Source organism: Salvelinus alpinus, chromosome 35 (assembly GCF_045679555.1).
Source record: "Salvelinus alpinus chromosome 35, SLU_Salpinus.1, whole genome shotgun sequence".
NCBI lineage: Eukaryota > Metazoa > Chordata > Actinopteri > Salmoniformes > Salmonidae > Salvelinus > Salvelinus alpinus.
The window spans coordinates 19312839-19336454 of NC_092120.1; the positions used below are offsets into that span (position 1 = coordinate 19312839).

At 41.6% G+C, this 23616-nt stretch overlaps 2 protein-coding genes across 6 annotated transcripts; both read left to right on the plus strand.

Moving 5' to 3' along the window:
- Window positions 1-71: 71 nt before the first annotated feature.
- LOC139564017 (ubiquitin carboxyl-terminal hydrolase 5-like) lies at window positions 72-14056 on the plus strand. 3 transcript variants are annotated; one of them, XM_071383171.1, is made up of 20 exons: window positions 72-577; window positions 1201-1329; window positions 1674-1740; window positions 2070-2197; window positions 2723-2868; window positions 5181-5365; window positions 5619-5713; window positions 6069-6262; window positions 6453-6524; window positions 7121-7211; window positions 7403-7528; window positions 7618-7771; window positions 7937-8111; window positions 8417-8505; window positions 8785-8913; window positions 9344-9487; window positions 12013-12155; window positions 12441-12591; window positions 12946-13030; window positions 13243-14056. In XM_071383171.1, the coding sequence occupies exons 1-20, from the start codon at window positions 470-472 to the stop codon at window positions 13334-13336; spliced, it is 2505 nt and encodes an 834-aa protein (XP_071239272.1). In that variant the 5' UTR covers window positions 72-469; the 3' UTR covers window positions 13337-14056. The 3 variants fall into 3 exon arrangements, with proteins under 3 accessions (XP_071239272.1, XP_071239270.1, XP_071239271.1); XM_071383169.1 differs by having other exon boundaries at window positions 328-577; window positions 8785-8970; XM_071383170.1 differs by having other exon boundaries at window positions 328-577; window positions 1677-1740; window positions 8785-8970.
- An 828-nt stretch (window positions 14057-14884) lies between these two features.
- On the plus strand, window positions 14885-21542 carry LOC139564347 (T-cell surface glycoprotein CD4-like). Of its 3 annotated transcripts, none has more exons than XM_071383812.1 (9): window positions 14885-15019; window positions 17240-17288; window positions 17918-18097; window positions 18203-18340; window positions 18841-19092; window positions 19172-19258; window positions 20007-20155; window positions 20527-20594; window positions 20886-21542. In XM_071383812.1, exons 2-9 carry the CDS (start codon window positions 17252-17254, stop codon window positions 20953-20955), a joined length of 981 nt encoding a protein of 326 aa, XP_071239913.1. In that variant the 5' UTR covers window positions 14885-15019; window positions 17240-17251; the 3' UTR covers window positions 20956-21542. The 3 variants fall into 3 exon arrangements, with proteins under 3 accessions (XP_071239913.1, XP_071239915.1, XP_071239914.1); XM_071383814.1 differs by having other exon boundaries at window positions 14937-15040; XM_071383813.1 differs by lacking the exon at window positions 14885-15019 and adding an exon at window positions 15341-15462.
- The last annotated feature ends 2074 nt before the right edge of the window (window positions 21543-23616 follow it).

Sequence of the window (23616 nt, forward strand, 5' to 3'; positions counted from 1 at the left end):
CCCTGACATTTTCGCCTTCTCTTCGTCGAAGTGGCGAGTCCTTAAACATGACCGTAATTACTGAAAAGGCTATGTGTGATATAAGCAGATGGTGTCTATTTTGCCTGTGCGTTTTATTGTATGTCTTTGTTAGAAGTTAAATAACGTTTTAATATACATTTGATTAATTGGCGATCTGAATTCATACTTAATTCATGTTTCTCTTTCAAACACAACATCGCATAATTGTCCGGTAGTTTGTACTCTATATATTACGATTACCACGCTACCCGGAGCGTGTTATGCGCGTTCGGCCTTGCGTCCACACAAACAGGGGGGCATCAAGCCATTCATTGGGGGGAAGACAGACAAACAGAGAGAGGGGAAGAGCAGTACAAACAGACAGTAGTCAAAGCTGCGGAATCAAAAGCTAGGGTCCAAACTCAGATGAACCAGTGTCCGACTGGAAGGCAGAATTAGTTAGTTTGAGATGGCGGAGGTAAGCGAGGTTTTGATGTCGGTTTTGTCTACAATTCGGGTTCCGAGGCCCGGGGACCGTGTCCACAAAGACGAATGCGCCTTGTCATTTTCTTCTCCGGTGAGTAACCGTCTTCTCATCTAACGTTATTAGCTTCGTATTAAACCTGTCTTTTAGATATGCTTTTTCTTTGGATATTTTTTATTTGTGTATTACCAGTTATACAGCTAGCTATGTTGGTAGTTAGCTAGTAACAACAATAGCTAGCTAACGCGTTAACTAGTTAGCTACTGTAGCTACATTGAGAAACGTTAACCAGCTAGCTAACATCTTTAGCATTCAGCTAACGTTAGCTAGTTACTGTAACCAGTGGTTGTCAAATCATTTCCGAATATCATCACGACCAGTTGTCAATGAACTCACAGTAACGATACGTAGTTAGCCAACGTTACCTTTCAAGTTTAACGCTAGTTAGCCAGTTGGCTAACTATAGCTGCCACTTGACGTGTCATTCCAACTGTTTAGCTAACTGACGTTAACTTGCTAGTTAGCATGCTAGATGATCACACTGTCAGTTGTAATGATGCTCTTCAATGTTATGAGTTGGTCGCACGGGTAACTTCAACTACTGTACGGTTACACCCAATAGGTTGTTGGGTAAACTAGCAGCTGTCCAGTTACCAAGACAGCCAATGTAATGACTAACCTTAATGTTCTCGCATTTTTTTAAATATTTTTTTTAGGAGAGTGAAGGAGGCCTGTATGTGTGCATGAACAGTTTCCTTGGGTTCGGCAGCCAGTATGTGGATAGACACCACACCAGGAGCGGACAGCGGGCTTACCTGCACATCTCCCAGACCCGCAAAGCTCCGGTGAGTTACACACTGTTCCTTTAAGCCTTTTACTGAAGTCTGGCTGAGTCTAGCCAGCAATAGAGGCACTTGAGGCTGAATAGTGGCCAAACAACAACACATTGAGTGTCGAAATCAAAATTATTGCTCTCTAGACAGTACAAAAGTAATACACCTTTACACAGTATGACAGGGAACTGGCAACATCTAATGACAATGTGCCATCAGGCCAGTTCAGCTGGTTTAAATGGCAGCTACTTCTGTTTGGTTTGCTCAACGTCTATAAGAAATTATACACTATGAATGAACCACCTTTCTTGTGGATGGAGACATTCCACAATTCACTAAATCTGAACTGTCCCCAGAAGGAAGATGATGAGAACTCTGGATCCGGTGACCCACCCAAGAAGAAGCCCACCCGATTAGCCATAGGTAACAGCAGAGTTAACAGTAGCACATTTTCAGACAGGCCTCTGTGGGTGCAAAGAACCCCGAAGCAGCCTTCAGGTAGCCTGGGTACCAGTCTGTTTCTACTAACATTCCACTCCTTGTATTCCATGTCATGAAAAGCATGTTTTTAGAATATGACACAGAGTGGAATGATAGCTAAACATACTGGTACCCAGGCTAGCCTTCAGGGACGCTGACACCAACATTTTCCATTCTATCCGGTTGGAGCCAAAACTTTCAGAAATGACTCTGCCATGATAGATCAATGAAACTGATATAATGTCTATTTACACTCCTCCTCTCTGTCTCAGGGATCGAGGGAGGGTTCAATGTGGAGCAGGAGCAGTATGAGGAGGAAGTAAAGGTCGTCCTCTTCCCTGATAGACAGGAAGTTACATCCGATGACCTCGCCACCATGCCAGATGTTGTGAGAGAGAGGGTGAGACACTTTGTGGGTGAACACCTCAAGTGTTGCCTCAACTTTGCTAATTATCTCTTAAATGTTGTGTGTTTAGAAAGAGGCCCTCTCATTGCCATGGGCATGTGGTTTTGAATCCCTTCATTCATAGTTAGTGTATGCATTGGAAACTAATACGATTCTGCTTTTTTTTTTAATGTTAGAGGGAATGGTTGGGGAGATGGAAATTAATTATAATTTTGACACTGCAAATTGACCACAGCTAAGCCCAAAAAGAGATTGTATTTGAAAATATTTGAGACACGATCACTTCTTTTTTTGTGTGGGGAATACTTGGGAACAGATTTCCTAAAGTAAACTCATTTTATCTGAATTTAGTATATTTTTTTGACCAACTAACTTTGGGGGGTGCAAAAAACCCACTAGCGGGATGGTTTTGGCCCACGGGCAGCCTGTTGACGACCCCTGCTCTAGATATTACACTTAATATAGATTGACCATGCATTCTTGTTGTAACCACCTATAACCTTCTCTATATCGATTTAGGTATCTCTAGCCATGGCAGGGCTGATGTCTGCAGACTCAGTGTCTCACGCCCTGCAGGTGCAGCAGTGGGACGGCGAGCTGCGGGCGGAGTCCCGGCACGCCGTCGAACTCGAGCAGCTCAACAACGGCACCAAGATCCCTCCCAGGTGAGAGGCTGGTTAGGCTCGGTTGTTGTTCTGAGCTGGCATTGGCTAGAATATCACGAGCATTCCGGCATTAACCTCTCTGGTACAAGTGGGACGGTAGCGTCCTACCTCGACAACCGCCAGTGAAATTGCAGGGCGCCTAATTCAAAACAACAGAAATCCCATAATTACAATTCCTCAAACATTCAAGTATTATACACCATTTTAAAGATACACTTCTTGTAAATCCAACCTCAGTGTCCGATTTCAAAAAGGCTTTACTGCGAAAGCACACCATGCGATTATGTTAGGTCAGCACCTAGTCACAGAAAACAATCCAGCCATTTTCCAGCCAAGGAGAGGGCTCACAAAAGTCAGAAATAGAGATTAAATTAATCCCTAACCTTTGATCTTCATTAGATGGCACTCATAGGACTTCGTGTTACACAATACATGTATGTTTTGTTCGATAATGTTCATATTTATATCCAAAAATCTGTTTACATTTGTGAGTTATGTTCAGAAATGCATTGTCTCAAACAAACATCCGGTGAAAGTGCAGAGTCACATCAAATTACAGAAATACTCATCATAAACATTGATAAACAATACAAGTGTTAAACATACGAATAAAGATAAACTTCTGCTTAATGCAACTGCTGTGTCAGATTTCAAAAAGGCTTTACGGCGAAAGCACACTTTGTGATTATGTTAGGTCAGCACCTACCCACAGAAAACCATACAGCCATTTTCCAGCCAAGGAGAGGGCTCACAAAAGTCAGAAATAGCATTAAAATTAATCACTTACCGTTGATCTTCATCTGGTGGCACTCCCAGGTCTCCATGTTAGACAATAAATGTTTGTTTTGTTCGATAATGTCCCTCTTTATAAACAAAAACCTTATTTTTGTTTGCACGTTTTGTCTAGTAATCCGAATGGACAAGGCGATTAAGTCCAGGCACTAAGTCCAGACGAAACCTTTTTTTAAAGTACAATAAAAGTTAGTAGAAACATGCCAAACGATGTTTAAAATCAATCCTCTGGTTGTTTTAGTCATAAATAATCAATAATATTTCAACCGTACAAAAGCTTCGTCAATAGAAAAGGAGAAACAAGAAAGGCGCATTCCCGATCGGGCGGATGTCTGGAAATTTCCACTGGCCACTGATTGAAAGTGCTGTATCTCCCTAATTTTTCAGAGTAAAAGCCTGAAACAATGTCTAAAGACTGGCCACATGTAGAAGAAGCTATAGAGATCGTGAACTGGGTCCTAAGTCTTTGTATGGTGGATAGGCTTTCAATGGAAAAACAGCCTTTCAAAATAATAATACTTCCTGTTTGAATTTTCCTCGGGTTTTCGCCTGCCATATCAGTTCTGTTATACTCGCAGACATTATTTTTTTTTTTTTATTATTATTATTATTTTTAAATGTTATCCCCTTTTCTCCCCAATTTTTCGTGGTATCCAATCGCTAGTAATTACTATCTTGTCTCATCGCTACAACTCCCGTACGGGCTCGGGAGAGACGAAGGTCGAAAGCCACGCGTCCTCCGAAGCACAACCCAACCAAGCCGCACTGCTTCTTAACACAGCGCGCCTCCAACCCGGAAGCCAGCAGCACCAATGTGTCGGAGGAAACACCGTGCACCTGGCCCCCTTGGTTAGCGCGCACTGCGCCCGGCCCGCCACAGGAGTCGCTGGAGCGCGATGAGACACGGATATCCCTACCGGCCAAACCCTCCCTAACCCGGACGACGCTAGGCCAATTGTGCGTCGCCCCACGGACCTCCCGGTCGCGGCCGGCTGCGACAGAGCCTGGGCGCGAACCCAGAGACACTGGTGGCGCAGTGCCCTAGACCACTGCGCCACCCGGGAGGCCCCCCGCAGACATTATTTTAACAGTTTTGGAAACTTCAGAGTGTTTTCTATCCAGATCTACTAATTATATGCATATCCTAGCTTCTGGGCCTGAGTAGCAGGCAGTTTAATTTGGGCACGCTTTTCATCCAAAATTCCGAATGCTGCCCTCTACCCTAGTGAAGTTTTAAAGGAACTTGACAATGTTGCTCCTTTTGCTTCATAAATGTCCATTCATTTCATCATCGACTTGGATCATGTACAAGGTCTGATGGCGTAATTAATATATTAAATAATTTGTCAATATGTAGCCTAAATAAATGTGTTTTAGTGAATGATTGACAGAGAATGAACAATGTCTCATTCTCCCTCTGTCTTCCTCTCCATCATTCAATGATTCTTCCTTTCTCTCTGCCTCTCCCCTCCCCACCCACCCCTCTAACTTTCTCCCTTCGCGCCATCCTTGTCTTCCAGTGGTTGGCGGTGTGAGGTGTGTGACCTGCAGGAGAACCTGTGGATGAACCTGTCGGACGGAAGGGTGTTCTGCGGTCGCAGGTATTTTGATGGTTCCGGGGGGAACAACCATGCCCTCCTGCACTTCCAGCAGACGGGACACCCTCTGGCTGTCAAACTGGGTACCATCACCCCCGACGGAGCAGGTGATGGCAACACAAAACGAATACTTGGACACTTGAAACAACACAATTCTGTTTTATTTACCAAGTGCTTCTTACTAGTCCCAATATTCCAGCAGTCACAGAATCCATATTGACATGCTTACCCTTGAATTATTGAAAAGGGACAATTTAAGAAAACACTGGAAAGGAAAAGAACTCCAAGACAGTTGTAACTTGGTTAGAGGCTGTATTCTTTGAGCTTTTAATGTCTGACTTGCTTCTGTGGCCTTTCCAGATGTGTACTCCTATGACGAGGATGATATGGTACTGGATCCAAAGCTCCCCGAACACCTGTCCCACTTTGGCATCGACATGATGACCATGGAAAAGGTAGGACTGCCGAAATCAATAAAGATACATGTTCTCTAGGGCAGGTTCTCTCCTGCTGCAGTGTTGTAGTTTAAGGACTTGTCTTCTTTAGTAACAGATATTTTCCTTCATGAATAAGGACTATACTTTTCCGTACTTGCCTTACTGTTGTTTTAAGTGGCAAATGATGTTCAAAGCTGGCCTGGCCCCATTTTCAATAGCTCATATTTATTGTGTTATAACAACAAAATTAGAGATGGGACTTAGAGATCAGTCCTCCATCTGGTTCATCTGTCATTGTCTTTCCCCCTGCCATTCCTTCCCTGTTTCTCCTCTCTCCTCGACACCGGTCTTCCCCTCCCTCCCTCCCATGCAGACGGAGCACACGATGACAGAGCTGGAGATAGCGGTGAACCAGCGTGTGGGGGAGTGGGAGGTGATCCAGGAGTCAGGGGCCACCCTGCGGCCTCTATCGGGCCCCGGCCTCACCGGCATGAAGAACCTGGGCAACAGCTGCTACCTCAACTCGGTCATGCAAGTCCTCTTCACCGTGCCTGACTTCCAGAGCAAGTCAGTAACCGTCTATCACTTCTACCTCTTAGCCTGCGTCCCAGATGCAACCCTATTCCATTTCTAGTGTGCTACTTTTGACCAGGGCCCATTGGCCCTGAGATAAAGAGCAATTTAGACAGATTGTAAAAAGAGTGCTGGAAATTACTCACGAAACCCCTCTGTCGTGTGTGTGTGTACCCCGCCTCAGGTACGTCTCCAACATTGACAAGATCTTCAATGAAGCTCCAAGCGACCCCACCCAGGACTTCAAAACCCAAGTGTGAGTTTCCACCAAATGTTATTTTCTTTTTCAGTGCAGCATGCACACACTCACACAAGCTTAACGTTGTTATCCATTTCGCGTCAAACATAAATACGGTTTATTAAACCTGCCTTTTCCCAACAACCTTGAGACTACACACACCTGTGTCTGGAAGTAGCACAGAGTCAGGGTTATAACACGTGTATTCAAAGCTAGTCACACTGGCAGACAACTGTTATGGCACACACATGCATAGTCATTGGCACTGTGAGATGCATGTGTTATGTTTGGATGGACAGTAGGTCATTGTCTGAAGGCCAGCCTTTCTCCACCAGATGTCACTAACCGTTCACTTATCTGAGAAAAAACAATCCATTTCTATGGCCAAGACTTACATTAGATAAGATACAGGGATGGTAATTGTTAGCACCTATTTTTAAGTATTTTGGGGAAAAATGCAACACTTTCCCCTAATTTATAAGACTGTTTAGTTTAAGAAATAGGATTTCTTCCGATGGATCAGTAATTCCTGTTTATATTATCCTCTATTTATACATTTTAAATTGACTTTGTTCCAACGTTGTTTGATGTTCAACATCTCTCCCTTATTTCAGAGCAAAGCTGGGCTATGGTCTGTTGTCGGGCGAGTATTCCAAACCAGCCCCTGACCCAGGAGAGGGTTCTGAACCCAGCTCTGAACCCAGAGTAAGTGAATGGAAAGCACGAGAAGATTGTGCAGGAACTTTTTCTTAAGTCAGAATGCTAGCAACCGTAGCACTGGCGCCTCAAACACCTGTCTCCAAACATGACAAGGTTTTTCTAGTTGTGTTTACATTAAGTGATTGTGTTTTCATTTTCCATGTGTATTGTCTAAATCAATTTTTGGGGGTTTCCAGGGTGACCAGGTTGGCATAGCAGCGCGTATGTTCAAAGCACTTGTTGGGCGGGGCCACCCGGAGTTCTCCACCAATCGGCAACAAGACGCCCAGGAGTTCTTATTACACTTCATTAATATGGTGGAGGTAAAGTCTTTCCATCTTCTGTCATCAGTCTCCCCCCCCCCCCGTTGTACCCCATTTTCTTAGTTTTGTTTTATTAACCTCTACCTCAGAGAAACTGTCGTTCGGGGGTGAACCCATCTGAAGCCTTCCGTTTCCTGGTAGAGGAGAGGATCGTGTGTCAGCAGTCACAGAAAGCAAAGTACACACAGAGGGTGGACTACATCCTCCAGCTACCTGTGCCCATGGACCAGGCCACCAACACAGGTGAGGGGCTCATGGGAAATGTAGTTTGTTATTGTGTCAATTCCCTTGGTTTTTATTGAAGCCTCATTAAATAAGTCAACCAACAAGTTTTTATAAGTCAAATATATTCTTCACAAAGTAACATTTATTTAAATTGAGTACATCAATTATCCCTCTCTCCATCAGAGGAGCTGCAGGAGGCTGAGCGTCAGCGTGAGGAGGCAGACTCGTCGGGAGCCCCTACCCCCGCGCCGGTGCGCGCCTGTATCCCGTTCACAGCGTGCATGGCGGCGCTCAGCGAACCGGAGACGCTCACAGACTTCTGGAGCTCCGCCGCGCAGGCCAAGACCACCGCCACCAAGTATGACAACGCACACGATTCACTCAGTCTATCAATCAATGAAATGTATTTCCCAACTCCAGTCCACGATTACCCACAACAGCACACATTTTTGTAATAGCCCCGGACAGGCTCGCCTGATTCAACTTGTCATCAAGCCCTCAATGAGTTGAATCAGGTGAGTTTGTCTGGGGGTCCAACAAAAATGTGTGCTGTACTCGGGGACTGGAGTTGGAAAATCCTGAATTAAATCATCCCATCAATGCATTTTCCAAGGGAAAATGTAGTTTGTAATTGGTCTCGCTCTCTCTTCGTCCCTCTTTCAGGACCACCCGCTTTGCCTCTTTCCCTGACCACATGGTTATCCAGGTTAAGAAGTTCACTTTTGGACAGGACTGGGTCCCCAAGAAACTAGGTGAGTCGTCTGCTCTGCACACAGTGTAAACAAGGTCTACATGATCTTCTGTATTGAGTACCATTTTATTTTCATTTACATACACATGCAACATCTACACCTGTGGGTTATCACAGACGATATCAGTTCAATTCAAGTGGGAAATTCCATTGTAGTTGCTTGACAAGTCCAAGGAACAACACATTTTTAAATTACTTTTCCATTAATGTGAGAACTGAAATGTGGGATTAATGTGGCCCAGTCCCTGTCAACTAAATAGATGTTTGTTTGTCCCTGCAGACGTGAGCATTGACGTTCCCGACACACTGGACCTGACTGCGCTCCGTGGGACCGGCCAGCAGCCGGGGGAGGAGCTTCTGCCAGAGGTGGCCCCACCCCCTCTCATGACCCCTGACATGGAGGTCAAAGGTATCCTGGGTTCCCACGGCAACGAGGAGGACGACTCGCTCTACTCCCCACTACTTTGTCAGTCTCTGTCCTTTCTGACCTTTCCTTCCTTCATCCCTTCGTCCCGTCATATTTTCCTTTTCTTCTTTCCCTCTTATGTTTTCTCCATGTTTTTGTGTTTACACCTTTTTTTAAATTTGGTTTTGTATTTTCAGTGAGGTGATGTGAGTTATCATTTCAATTCTATGGTGGGAAAGAGACTTGGTTTTGCTCTTATTGTCCAGAATGAGTTTAATATGGTTTGCCAACGTGGTTTTATTTTGTTGGCCGTCTCCAAATGTCCAGTTTCTCAGCAGTTGTTAGGACCGTTCGTGACATCCTTATTGTTGCTGCTGTCTGTAGAGTGCATCCATATAATTAGACCCTCTCCCCTCCTCACTCTCTCTCTCAGCCCCAGTCCTGGACGACTCTACCGTGTCCCAGTTGTGTGAGATGGGATTCCCACTAGAGGCCTGCAGGAAGGCTGTGTACTATACTGGGAATACTGGAATCGACGCAGCCATGAACTGGGTCATGGGGCACATGGACGACCCAGGTAGGTCACGGAGGATCAGTTTTGCCAAATATACCATAAAACACGTGTGTCTGTCATGGATGTAGGGCTGTAAGTGGGTGGTGTTTGTTGAGAAATATACACTACCGGTCAAAAGTTTTATAACACCTACACTCATTCAAGGCTTTTTCTTTCTTTGACTATTTTCTACATTGTAAAATAATAGTGAAGACATCAAAACTATGAAATAACACATGGAATCATGTCGTAACCAAAAACGTGTTAAACAAATCAAAATATATTTTATATTTGAGATTCTTCAAATAGCCACCATTTGACTTGACAGCTTTGCACACTCTTGGCATTCTCTCAACCAGCTTCACCTGGAATGCTTTTCCAACAGTCTTGAAGGAGTTCCCACATATGCTGAGCACTTGTTGGCTAATTTTCCTTCAATCTGCGGTCCGACTCCGAAACCGGTCCGACTCCGAAACCATCTCAATTTGGTTGAGGTCGGGTGATTGTCGATGCCAGGTCATCTGATGCAGCACTCCATCACTCTACTTCTTGGTCAAATATCCCTTTCACAGCCTGGAGGTTTGTTTTGTCAATGTCCTGTTGAAAAATAAATGATAGTCCTACTAAGCGCAAACCAGATGGGATGGCGTATTGCTGCAGAACGCTGTGGTAGCCATGCTGGTTAAGTGTGTCTTGAATTCTAAATAAATCAGACAGTGTCACCAGCAAAGCACCCCCACACCATAACACCTCCATGCTTTACGGTGGGAAATACACATGCGGAGATAATCAGTTCACCCAAACCGAGTGTAACGGTTTTGACTTGAGGTTATTGTTTATAGGGGTGCCAGGTAGGTTGTGCCTACCAGAGAAAATATTGATTTCTCCTTTTGGTTTGGGAGGGAATGAGTCCCGTCTGGTCTGTCAAGTCCTACACCAATACAAAGGACTCATTTAAAAGTCAGGATGGATATACACTTTTCATAAACCCTAAAAACATTAGAAATAACTTCAAAACAGCTGTATTCTTTTGCGTGGGTTGTATTACCAACATAAATGATCACACACACAATATAATGAGCTCTGGTTCCTCCAGAAATGTCCCGTACCTCAGGCCTAAAAGAGTCCAGCCCTGTAAAGGAGTTCAGGGAACTCAAGTGACCTTAGTCACGCGATGTTTGTCCATTCATAAAAGTGTAGAGTAAACCCAGTCTCAATCATACAATCAATATCAACTATTTTACCACACAACCATAGTTTTAAATCTCAACACGTCTTCAACTACAACTGACCACATAAATCATCACGGTATACATCGCACTAAAACAAATGAAATACTGTATGCAAAATAGTTGTAGTCAGTCAATCCAATCCGCCAACAGATCTCCAGCTGAGAAAGGCCACGACGAAACAGCGGAGACCAACTAATGTGTAGTCCAAAGGAAGAAATGAGTGGATCCGATCCTGGTTAAAGTTGAGACAAGGCCACAAAGCACACTTTTAAATACAACATAACAAAAGGAGCTTCGGAACTGAGGGTTGAACACATCCACATTCGCACCACCATCACAACCCCACTTTTGTGCAGCTGATGCTGGCTATTTAATTGGGAATTAAAGGGGAAGCGCCCTATTAGAAGGAGAAGCACTGAGACGGTTCAGACATTCAGGGCCGTCTCACAGCGGTTTGAACCAAAAATCTCAAATTTGGACTCCAGACCAAAGGACAGCTTTCCACCGGTCTAATGTCCATTCCCAGTGTTTCTTGGCCCGAGCAAGTCTCTTCTTCTAGTTGGTGTCCTTTTAGTAGTGGTTTCTTTGCAGTAATTTGACCATGAATGCCTGATTCACACAGTCTCCTCTGAACAGTTGATGTTGAAATGTGTCTTTTACTTGAACTCTGAAGCATTTATTTGGACTGCAATTTCTGAGGCTGGTAACTCTAATGAACTTATCCTCTGCAGCAAAGGTAACTCTGGGTCTTCCTTTCCTGTGGCTGTCCTCATGAGAGCCAGTTTCATCATAGCACTTGATGGTTTTTGCGACTGAACTTGAAGAAACTTTCAAAGTTCTTAATGTTCTGTATTGACTGACCTTCATGTCTTAAAATAATGATGGACTGTTGTTTCTCTTTGCTTATTTGAGCTGTTCTTGCCATAATATGGACTTGATCTTTTACCAAATAGGGCTATCAGCTTGCTATTTGAAGAATCTCAAATATAAAATATTTTGATTTGTTGAACACTTTTTTTTGGTTACTACATGATTCCATATGTGTTATTTCATAGTTTGATGTCTTCACTATTATTCTACAATGTAGAAAATAGTAAAAATAAAGAAAAAACCCTTGGAATGAGTGAGTAGGTGTTATAAAACTTGACCGGTAGTGTAAGTTAAATGGTATGGACTGCCATGTGATTGACCGTGAAGTAGAACCAATTAGTCATTTCCAGCAACGTTGTTTTACAATAGTAATTTCACGAAAGCATGTAACTGATTTCATTATGTACGTTATATTCACGTTTCCTCCCCCTCTGTGATTGGCTGCAGATTTCTCCGCTCCCTTGGTGTTGCCGGGCACCAGCTCCGCTCCCGGGACCACGCCCACAGAGAGCTTTTCTGAGGAGCACCTAGCAACCATCGTCTCCATGGGCTTCAGCCGAGACCAGGCCATGCGAGCACTGAGGGCCACGGTGAGACTGTTTCCCTTACCATTACTATGAATGTAATAAACTCCCCTTCACGTCTAGCACTGCTGTAGTGACAGAACTCCTTGATGTTGCTTCAAAGAAATAATACAACTGCAATGAGATTTCGCACATGCTCAGTAGCTGCATTCACCTCGTGGAATTTACTGGTATGATTAGACCTTTGTCACAATATACTCTATTCTAGCACACGGTTGAAGTTCACACTCATTTGTGCTGCTGGTCAGGTCTCCAACCTTTAACCAAGTGGTCTCTCCTCTCCTCTTCCAGAGTAACGTCCTAGAGCGCGCCGTGGACTGGATCTTCTCCCACCTGGATGATCTAGAGTCCATGGAGGTTTCAGAGGGGGGCCGCTCGGCCGCCGAGAGCGAGGGGTCCCGAGAGCCCCCTCCTGGGCCTAAAGTCCGAGACGGGCCCGGCAGTAAGTCAACAGCGAGAGGAAGCGGGTGAAGGGGAGTGGGTCCAGTTTGGGTTGGACGTTTGAACATATTTTAATATTCTCTTCAAAGCATCTGTATGTACGCACTCCTGGAAAACAAAGAATATACTTAATTTTTCCCACAACATTTATTGGTTAATGATTTCCTATTTGTGGAAAGCATATTACATGTGTTTTGACAATGCGCACATACTCCAATTTGTTGTCTGTCCATATCTTTCCATTTGAAACACCCGCTGTATTGAAATTGATGTCCAATTGCAGTATAGATGCACTGTCACTGATGTCTCTACTATGTACGTCTTCCTTTTTCTCCTCTATCCTCCTCTCTTCCAGAGTATGAGCTGTTTGCCTTCATCAGTCACATGGGCACGAGCACTATGTGCGGCCACTACGTCTGCCACATCAAGAAGGACCAACAGTAAGCGCCATTCTCTCTTCATTTCATATAGAAGAAACCACTCCTTTTATACACACACTTGATACATGAATGTCGTTCTACTTAATGCCCACTTCTGTGGTGCATGGTGTTGCTGTTGAGATTCTGTGGTTATAACAATCTAGGCACAGCTTTAAAGTGCTGTTTCTTGTTTTCTCATGTCTGTGTGTTTTTCTCTCCCTCTTCTCTCTCAGGTGGGTTATCTTTAACGATCAGAAAGTGTGTGCCTCAGAGAAGCCGCCCAAGGACCTGGGTTACCTCTACTTCTACCGGAGAGTCACCGAGTGAACGGAGGGGGGCAGAGTTTCACTTAGGGAGGGGAAGAGGGTCGCCAACATGCACATATTATACACACTGTCACACACTGAGCTACTAAGAATGCTCTGACACAAGCTTCTGAACTGACAAATGTAGGGTTTAAATGAATACACTTTTCCCACAACTATGTACGCAGACACAGGCAGGTGGAATGGATGGGGTGTTTTAAAGGAGAAGTCTTTTTTTCTTTTTTTTCCTCCACTTTTTACAAACACTAGTGTTGGTGGAAGGCTGCTGGTGTATTCACCCCTTCTAAGTGTATACTCATCTTGCAACTGACACCAATCAACTCATGATAGATACTGGTATCATTATACAGTGTCTATGGCAACAATGTTCCCGCCCCCCCCCCTCTTCCCTGAACAACATGCCACTTATTGACTAGCATCTGTTGTATTGTTATTGCTTCTTAAGCCAAGCACTGCCTCCCTTCTCTCCCCCTTCTGTGTTCCAACATGGCATTTTCATAAGTTTGGCATCCACAGTAATCGAGAGGGAAACGTTAATAAAATACAAAAAAATAAAATGTGTATTTAAAAAAAAAAAAAACTAAATAAAAACTAAACCAAACAGGTTGTTCTTTCAAGTGTAGCGAGGGTGATATCTGGCTGATTTTTGTTTTGTTTATTTTGCTCAAATGAGTTCCTTTGTTACTTCTGCTCTGACAAATAAAGATGTCTTTCTGCTGCCCCTGCTTGTTGTGTGATTGTGTTGAGATGGATGTGACTAGTGACCACTAGTCATAGAGTGGCCCTGCTGCTCTGGGTTCTTATATGCAGGCTCTCACTGAAGAGCCGGGGACACCAGGTGAGTCATGGTGCTCTGCACTAGCATCAGTCCACAGACTCAACATCTTCCTGAGGGCTCTTACATGCCAGTGACACGTGGTGAGAGTGCAACTATAGGTCTTGTCTTCATCACAGGGTGGGAGTGGGATCATTGTGGGGGTTAATTGGTTGATATCAGTTACACCTGACACCATACTACATTTTGACTCATTTTATGTTTGCTGCTGCTCTTCTAAGAACTATTTTAGTAGTCTTTCAGGTGTGTATATCTTCATGGCCACATGCCTGGAAGACCCAAGGCCATATCATTGAATATCAATTTTGCCGTTCAATTTATTTTGATAGGCTGGGAAAAAAAGATAATATCCTACTTTTATTTGGTTTAATAGCGTGGTTTTATAAGGTAGATTTTTAAAGTAGGCTACTATTGATAATGCAAAAGAACATACTATATTTACATGAGACGTTTAAGTGGTATTACTGTCAAGTTCACGTCAAAGGATCATCACAAAAAAAGTATGTCACGATACTTAGTTATATGCAGTCATTCAGCGCAAATGCAATGTTTCCTATATACAGCACATTTTGCAGATTGGACTTTTAGTAAGGAGCCAATTTCCTATGAAGTTGGGTCACTGGTGGAAGGTGAATACAAAATCAAATAAGGAGTTTGCAAAGAAGGCGCAGGCAAGTAGCATGCGTAAACCCACAATCTTTCCAAAGTGCAGACGTTTTTTCTCGATCTCTTCCGCTCTACTCCGTCACTATCCTCAACGCATACTCATTAGTGTATTGTCGCGAAAGGACAACGTGGGGTTTTTTCTCTGATTTTTGTAACCTAAGACGTTTTGAGAATCAATTTCAGGTAAATTACAAATCAGATCAGGTAATATTAATGTTCCCATATGTTTGTCGGAGCTAGTTCAGTTGCATGGGCTATATGTTTTTTTTACCGAGAGAGGAGAGGAGTTTTATTATTTTTAGTTCGTGGGAAATGTTGAAGGGAGAGGGGACGGATAATCAACTTTTACCGGTTGAATTTAGACACTAATATAATATTTTTTTATATTACATTTATCCAGAAATATGTTTTACAAATATGCAAATTAGTCAGTATATCATATTTGCATATTGCGCAGATCCATTTTTCTGGACGAAACCAGCCTAAATATTTTGGAGTCATTTTGTTTAGATACTCCCGGACCGGACTAAAATTTGATTAACGCAGATGCTTCTTATTTGGGGTGTGGGAAGAGTCTGACTTAGACTACCAAACGCCTATTTAGACCGAATCACCATCTCTTCAAAGTAAGTTACTAAATATAGTCAGTCCAATTTGTGACATTCTCTATGAAATGGACATTTAAATTATCTGTAATTTAATGTAGTGAGCTTTGAAAATATTGACGTATGTCGATTTTAAAGTGTTTAAAATGCATTAAAATCTTTATGATGGTAGTATGATTAACATTTTCATCAAGTTTTGAAAATACAAATATTAACTGACCAAAACGCTAACAAAATCTCAAAACTGATAGGTATTTGCAAAAATGGCATTTGAGCCTGGCCTTAAAACTGTTAAATCACCACAATCAGTAGACTATTATAATGTTCCATAACACACAAAGACATGTAAAAAAAATAATAGTTACAGCAAATTAATAGCTCTTGATCAATAGTATATCGAAGAGATATTGTCGGATAGGCTTTTATCGAGCAGGCATCTACGTTTTTAGCCACGTTTTATTTGTTATGCTACTTCTTTGCAAATAAATCAACCATAGATTAACAGCCTACTCAACAGCCTACACAATATCAAACAATCATTATCTGTAGCCTATCACCGTTTGTGAGTTGATCAAAGTGAGATAATACATCATGATACGAATCGAAGAATTATTAGGTTACTGCAATTTTGTCAAATGTTTTATTTGATTACAGGTGGTTCATAACAAAGATGATTACTATTAGTAAATTACAGTACATTTTAAAGTAGACTATAATTCACCTCTGCGAATAGCATGGTCTTCAGATATAGGCTTTGTGGAATAATTGAATATTTGAAAGTTATCAAAGATAGTGTTAAGAATTACATCGATATCAAACACCTGATAAAGTAGGAAATGCCGATTTCAAGTAGGCATACAGTATCATTATAAATAAATGGGTCTTCATTTAATTAAGTTGCTCAAGTAAAAGGTGACTATTGTAAAGTAGTCAAGCATTGCCCCAATTACTAATACGGCTGTAATAAATGAAGTTATTACGATCAATAGTGAAAATGAGTTAATTATATATAATTACTATTTACTAAAACAATTATGGAGTGATAGATTACTTATTGTTATTCAATAAACCATCTTCAGAGGGATATCATTCTTGAAAACGTGTAACTAATATTATACTGTAAATTAGAATATTTACTGCCTTTGTTATCGATTTTCAGTTAATTTATTTACTGGGATTTCTATCCATGAACTATGAGTTATGGCACAAAGTTATTTGTATTTTTCTCTGATATAGACTAATGATTTTCATATATGAGTATTTCGATAATAATGGTGATGATGATTATACATATTTACACACTCAGTCACAATTCATTACATACGTTTTTGTTGTTATCGGTTAGAGAGGCCTATATGCTTATTAATGTTATTATATATACATCTACCTGTTATTGAAATGTGTCAAATGTTTGGAGTAAGTTCTGAAAATAATGAAAAGATAGAAAAGAATCTAGCCCTGCTCTGAAAACTATCATCACAGCTCTAGTCATGCAAAGAAACATTTGACTCTTTTGACTTTTTCACAGATGTTTTATCTTTTTATACATATATAAATGTTAGAGAGAGAGGGGAAGTAGCCTTGTGGTTAGAAACCACAAGTTTGCTCAAACAGAAGCCATGTAAGAACATAAAGTCTAGATTAAACTCTACTTAGAAATGTACTTGAGCCAAACAAAGGTTTAAGATCATTTTTATAGAATATACTTTACATTTTAGATGTTTCAAAAGTGTCAATCTCTCCTTAAAATCTTCTATGCATTTTGACTGCATGAATGTCATTTAAATTTGCATTCCAGATTTCAGATAAAATGTCCAATATGAAGACTTTCTCCTGGTTTGTGTTCGGTGGGTAAAGATCTACACTACATGATTGAAATATTAAAATGTTGTTGTATTCATTGTACTCTTACTCTTACCCCTCACACACACACACACACACACACACACACACACACACACACACACACACACACACACACACACACACACACACACACACACACACACACACACACACACACACAGACACACACACACATCTTTCTCTTCTCTCTCTTTCTATTAAATTCAAATGGCTTTATTGGCATGGGAAACATATGTATGTTTACATTGCCAAAGCAAAGTGGAATAGAAAATAAACAAAAGGGAAATAAACAAGGGAAAGAAAACAATCAGAAATTAACAGTAAACATTACACTCGCAAAAGTTTTTAAATAATATATACATTTCAAATGTTATATTATTGGCTATGTACAGTGTTGTAACAATGTGCAAATAGTCGAAGTATGAAAGGGAAAATAAATAAACAGATACATCTCTATCAATTCAATTTCAATTCAGTATGCTTTATTGAAATGGAAAGTTAATAATACATTATAATACAAGTAACAGAAGTACTTTAATAATAATAAAGGGATTGCAGTACTCTCTCTCTCCCTCTCTTATTCTCCCTCTCTCTCTCTTTCTCCGCTCAGCCCTGTGCATTCTCCATGTGGTGGGTGAGGTGATCTACAAGACAAAGGGGCACTCTGTCAAAATTGATTGTGGAGTCAAGACGTCTAACAAGGATGTAGAGTGGAGTCATAAAGCTGTGGGTGGAAGTGAATCTGTTCTGATCTTCCACGTTAAAGGAAATACTGGCAACCAGCGGAAAGGTGGATAGAAAAGAGATCATTACAAAGAAATAAATGGGTTATTTCATGAAAAAGTAGCAGTAAAAATAAGTGTTCATTAGAGTCCTTGTCTTTTCCCCATGTCAGGAAATGCTCCCATGGTTGGAAGGGCGAAAGTGAGAGGGGACGGGCTGGAAATCTCTGCTCTAAATGATGGTGACGCCGGACTTTACATCTGTATGGTGGACGTGAAAAGGATGCCTCACAGACTCGACATTGTCACAGGTGTCACTCCGCATAGGGTTATGGGGTGTTTAGCAAGTGAATGTGGACACCAGTCCTGCAAACTAGCAGTTTTTATAGCAGTGATAGTGAAGTGATATTATTATTGCTAGTACACTTGAATGATACCACCCAAGCAGATCTGGGTTCAAATACTATTTGAAATCATTTCAAATGCTGTATCTGTGCTTGATTGAGCTTCCATGTTGCAATGGAACCAATATAAATGTCTCAAAAGTGTAATCCTCACCCACTTAGCACTCCAGGCAGGCTAAAGCAAATACTCAAAGTATTTAAAAGATTTAAAATAGTATTTGAACCCAGGTCTGCACCAGAGGTAAATTCTAATGGCAGAATTCATGTGGCGAAAGCTTCTGTGTTCTCCTTAGACATTTCTCCCTCTGTCTCTTCCCTCCTTATCTTTTCCTCCTCGCTTTCTTGTCATACTCTACCCCTCCCTCTTTATTTTCCCTCTCCCTTTCTCCCTCCCCTGTCTGAACCAGTCAAGGTCCACCCCTCCAATGAACTCATCGAAGGCAACAATGCTATCCTCGAGTGCCAGGTGACAGGAGTGGATCCCTTGCCCAGTGTGGAGTGGCTTAGTCCAGGTGGAAAGGTGGAAGGGGCCCCTGGACGACCTGGCTCTAGGACTGTCTCTTTCAGCTCTGTGGCCCTGTCAGACACAGGAGAATGGACATGTCAGATTACTCAGGCTGAGAAGACACACAAAGAGAATCAGACCATCAACGTGAGAAGTAGGTAATAGGTGGTAGCATCCCCAATACAACCATGGTAGTAATGAATATTACAATGCTTTTATCTTTTCTCTCCCAGGTTTGTTGCCGAACGAGGGCCAAGATGATGGGCAGGGGCACAGTGGACCTAACTCTGATGTAAGCGCAGTGACAACTTGCAATCACTGTGAGTATCACTGCTTTATGAACACCGACTACTGATTCATTGTTTCATTTCCTCATGGTAAAGGTATTGGAAGCTCCTACTTTATTCAATCTCTCCTTAACATTGGTCAATTCAGGACGGGAGGAGGGGTTGTTCAAAAAGTTACAAAAATAAAACGTTATTGTTTCTCATTAATCTAAAGTGATTCAATAAAATCAATTATTCACAAAATAAACTATGGCAAATTCTATCTTCACAAGTGTGAAATGCCACATTTCGAGTCAACCGTGCATTGACGTCAATACTGTAACGATTTTCTTCTTCTTCTGACGAGGAGTGTGAAGGATCGGACCAAAATGCAGCGTGGTACGTGTCCATGTTAAATTTATTAAACTGAACACAAAAATAACAAAGGAGAAAACACGAAAAAACGAAACAGTCCTATCAGGTGACAAAACACAAAACAGGAAACAACTACCCACAAACACAGGTGGGAACAGGCTACCTAAGTATGGTTCTCAATCAGAGACAACGATAGACAGCTGCCTCTGATTGGGAACCATACCAGGCCAAACACATAGAAATACAAAACAAGGACAACATAGAACACTAGACATAGAATTCCCACCCAAACTCACGCCCTGACCAACCAAAATAGAGACATAAAAAGGATCTCTAAGGTCAGGGCGTGACAAATACGGCGATTTTGAGGGTGAGTTGCCACTTCTGAGGTCTTCACTGAGGTGCTCCCTGGTTGTGTGTCTCTCAGGTACCAAAGGCAGCCAGCAGTCCGTTGAGTTGGTGTCCATGCTGGACTTAAGCCTGTGGGTGTGGGTGGCAGTGGGAGCAGGATGCCTGGTGGTGGTCTTACTCATCGTGACCACTGTTCTCCTGCACCGCAGGAACAAAAGAATGAAGGTGAGGAGACAGTCTAGAGGGATCAATGAAAATGTCACTGCCAAACTTAGAAACCAAAGTGATCTATAAGCATATAAGCAAAGTGATAAATATATATTTATTTTAAAAAATATTGTCAGCGCAATAGAATGCTGTATCGGTCTGCTAATAGAGGACTAGTAAAGGCCTAGTGCACTACAGTTGTGAGAAAATACAGTATATTATTATTAATATATTTTTTTAAATTCTGATTTTTACAGTGGGTACTGCAGCACACTCAGCACCCATACTTCCCACGGCTCCCACTTAATGATTGATTTAGTTATATTCAGGTGGAGCGAGTGCTTAACAGCAAATGAAAGAGAAAGACAATACATGTTTTTCTCCCTCAGAAAAGAGACCGGAAGATGAAGAACATCAGAGTGCCCCTGAAGTCCAACGACTACTGCCAGTGTAACCGGTAACTACTCTTTTGCTCTGTCTAGTAGAATCATAGAAGGGGATTTCTGCACACTGTGTATTCCTGAACGGTCACGTAGACCAGTGGTTTTCAAACCTCCCCTTTTACAATTTGTTGTAGCCCTGAACTAGCTCACCTGATTTGCCTATTCAAGTGCTTGATGAATAGTTTACAAGTTGAATCAGGTTTCCTAGCTATGGAAATAATATTTAAAATACATGGAACTATGTAATATAAAGTAGTTAGCGATACATTGTCACGTTTAATATTGTTAACACATGTATTTCACAGCACACTAGAGGGTCCACCCCGGAGGACGCAGAGAGAGAAGCCTTCGGCTGTACCACGGCAACAGCGCTGATGGAGCGGAGTATTATGGGCTGGAACATGATTGCTTGACGACACAGGGTGGATGGAAGAATGATCGAGAGAGAGAAAAGTAGTCTTATACAGTTTGAGAGATACAAGGGAGAGAGAGAGAAAGAGAGGGGGGAGATAATGTAAATGGGCTTATGTGTCTGTTTCAAAAATATGAATGATGAAATTATATAAACTGAAAATCACATATTGAAGGAAGAAACAAACAATGTTATTCTTACCTATATGTTATTGAACGTCATCTGACGTCTTTCCCGCATTGTCAGAGCATCCTCTACTGCATTGCATCTTTGTGCTTAGATCATTTTCAATGATCATTCATTTTCACACAAAACCTGAGACTTATACTGTACGATTTTAGAATGATTTTGCAATGATTCTTGCTGTGATATTGTTCAGTGTGGCATATTTACAGACGTTACAATTTTGTCAAAGTCATGGCTACTTTTTAAAATACCCGCATGTTATGTTATGAATTGATATACCTGTTAAATGAAAGTGTTTTCTTGTTGAACGGAATACAGATCATATAAAGCATATTTTTTGGTTTGATTTCAAACATAATATGCACCGCTGAGTCTCGTCTCACTTTTAATATGGATACTTTTTACTTGAGTCTTTTTAAACACTTACTTCAGCCTCCTATTACATACATTCTAGTGGTGTTGTCCGTGGTTACGTTTCACTTAACTGGTGCAGTAGAGTGCAGACAGCTGTCAGTGACAATGTAGACTCCAAGCATGTCGAGTGATGTCTTGGAGTTGGGGGCCCAGTAAAAAAAACTGTGTGTGTGTGTGTGTGTGTGTGTGTGTGTGTGTGTGTGTGTGTGTGTGTGTGTGTGTGTGTGTGTGTGTGTGTGTGTGTGTGTGTGTGTGTGTGTGTGTGTGTGTGTGTGTGTGTGTGTGTGTGTGTGTAAAAAAAGTACCCAATGGTCATACTTGAATAAAGGTAAATATACCTTAATAGAAAAGGACTCAAGTAAAAGTGAAAGTCACCCAGTAAAATACTACTTGAGCAAAAGTCTAAAAGTATTAGGTTTTAAATATATTTTAAACCTCTAAAAGTCTAAGCTAACATATGGACTTGTTTTTAAGAGGGTCATACCATTGATCATTTCGAATTTAAGGACCCCGTTAGGTATCAAAGATTATTCTAATTCTATTCTAATTCTGATTCTATTATTTTTGTATTATTTAATAAAATATTGAATTTGACCTTTACTACTATAGCCCATAGAAACACCTTGAATAACACATTCATAAATGGCAAAAAGAAATATATATATTTTTTTGGACAAATATTTAACCCCTTATTTTTGTTGGCACAAAAATCTCCAAACCTCCAAACTTCCATTCATTTGTATGGGTTACCTTCAGACGAGTCCCGTAACACTTGTGGGGGTCCTAGAACAAAACGGAGAACACCGTCGTGTTCATTAGAGTCTCCCTTTTCCATATAGTGTTTGTAGGCCAAACCGCTTGGACTCTACACACGTTTCTGTGATGTCTCGTGGTCTGACAAACACTGCTGTAGCTCGGCTACATTCCACCGCAGATGTGGAAGGCCGACATAGACGGTGGATTGAGACGCAGCCCATGCATCTCTAGCTTAATGTTTTTGATGTTTTTTCATTTTTATGTTACTTAGATTGATACTTCGATTGATGCACAGGTGCTCTTAAGGATTAAGTGTCAAAAGTAGAAAAATATATATATAATTTTAAAAAAGGAAATGTAATTGCTAAAATATACTGCTAAAATATACTTAAGTAACAAAAGTAAAAGTATAAATCATTTCAAATTCCTTATATTAATTGAACCAGACGGCACCATGTTCTTGTTTTTTACATGTACAGATAGCCAGGAGCACACCCCAACACTCAGACAATCATTTACAAATGAAGCATGTGTGTTTATTGAGTGCGCCAGATCAGAGGCAATAGAGATGACCAGGGATGTTGTCGCGATAAGTGGACCATTGTCCTGTTAAGCATTCAACATGTAAATAGTACTGTTGGACCATTGTCCTGTTAAGCATTCAACATGTAAATAGTACTGTTGGACCATTGTCCTGTTAAGCATTCAACATGTAAATAGTACTGTTGGACCATTGTCCTGTTAAGCATTCAACATGTAAATAGTACTGTTGGACCATTGTCCTGTTAAGCATTCAACATGTAAATAGTACTGTTGGACCATTGTCCTGTTAAGCATTTAACATGTAAATAGTACTGTTGGACCAATGTCCTGTTAAGCATTCAACATGTAAATAGTACTGTTGGGGGTCAGGGAAAATGTTGTCAAAAATATAAATAGTAAAGTACTTAAGTACTTTACACCGCTGTGTGTGTGTGTGTGTGTGTGTGTGTGTGTGTGTGTGTGTGTGTGTGTGTGTGTGTGTGTGTGTGTGTGTGTGTGTGTGTGTGTGTGTGTGTGTGTGTGTGTGTGTGTGTGTGTGTGTGTGTGCGTGCGTGCGTGCGTGCGTGCGTGCGTGCGTGCGTGCGTGCGTGTGTGTGTGTGTGTGTGTGTGTGTTTGTCCGTACATGTGTGCGTCTGTGTGTGTCTGTGTGTGCATGTGACACAGAAGGCACCAGTGAGAGGATCAGAGGGGATCATATAGTGCAGTTTAGCTTCCTGTCTCCCTG

Bases quoted from the DNA above. Each gene is read 5' to 3' on its own strand.
- LOC139564017 (XM_071383169.1), top strand. From the start codon at position 470: ATGGCGGAGGTAAGCGAGGTTTTGATGTCGGTTTTGTCTACAATTCGG. The intron at 578-1,200 runs GTGAGTAACCGT...TATTTTTTTTAG, and splicing joins CCTTGTCATTTTCTTCTCCG to GAGAGTGAAGGAGGCCTGTA. The intron at 8,506-8,784 runs GTGAGTCGTCTG...TTGTCCCTGCAG, and splicing joins CTGGGTCCCCAAGAAACTAG to ACGTGAGCATTGACGTTCCC.
- LOC139564347 (XM_071383812.1), top strand. From the start codon at position 17,252: ATGTCCAATATGAAGACTTTCTCCTGGTTTGTGTTCG. The intron at 19,093-19,171 runs GTAGGTAATAGG...TTTCTCTCCCAG, and splicing joins TCAGACCATCAACGTGAGAA to GTTTGTTGCCGAACGAGGGC. The intron at 19,259-20,006 runs GTGAGTATCACT...TGTGTCTCTCAG, and splicing joins AGTGACAACTTGCAATCACT to GTACCAAAGGCAGCCAGCAG.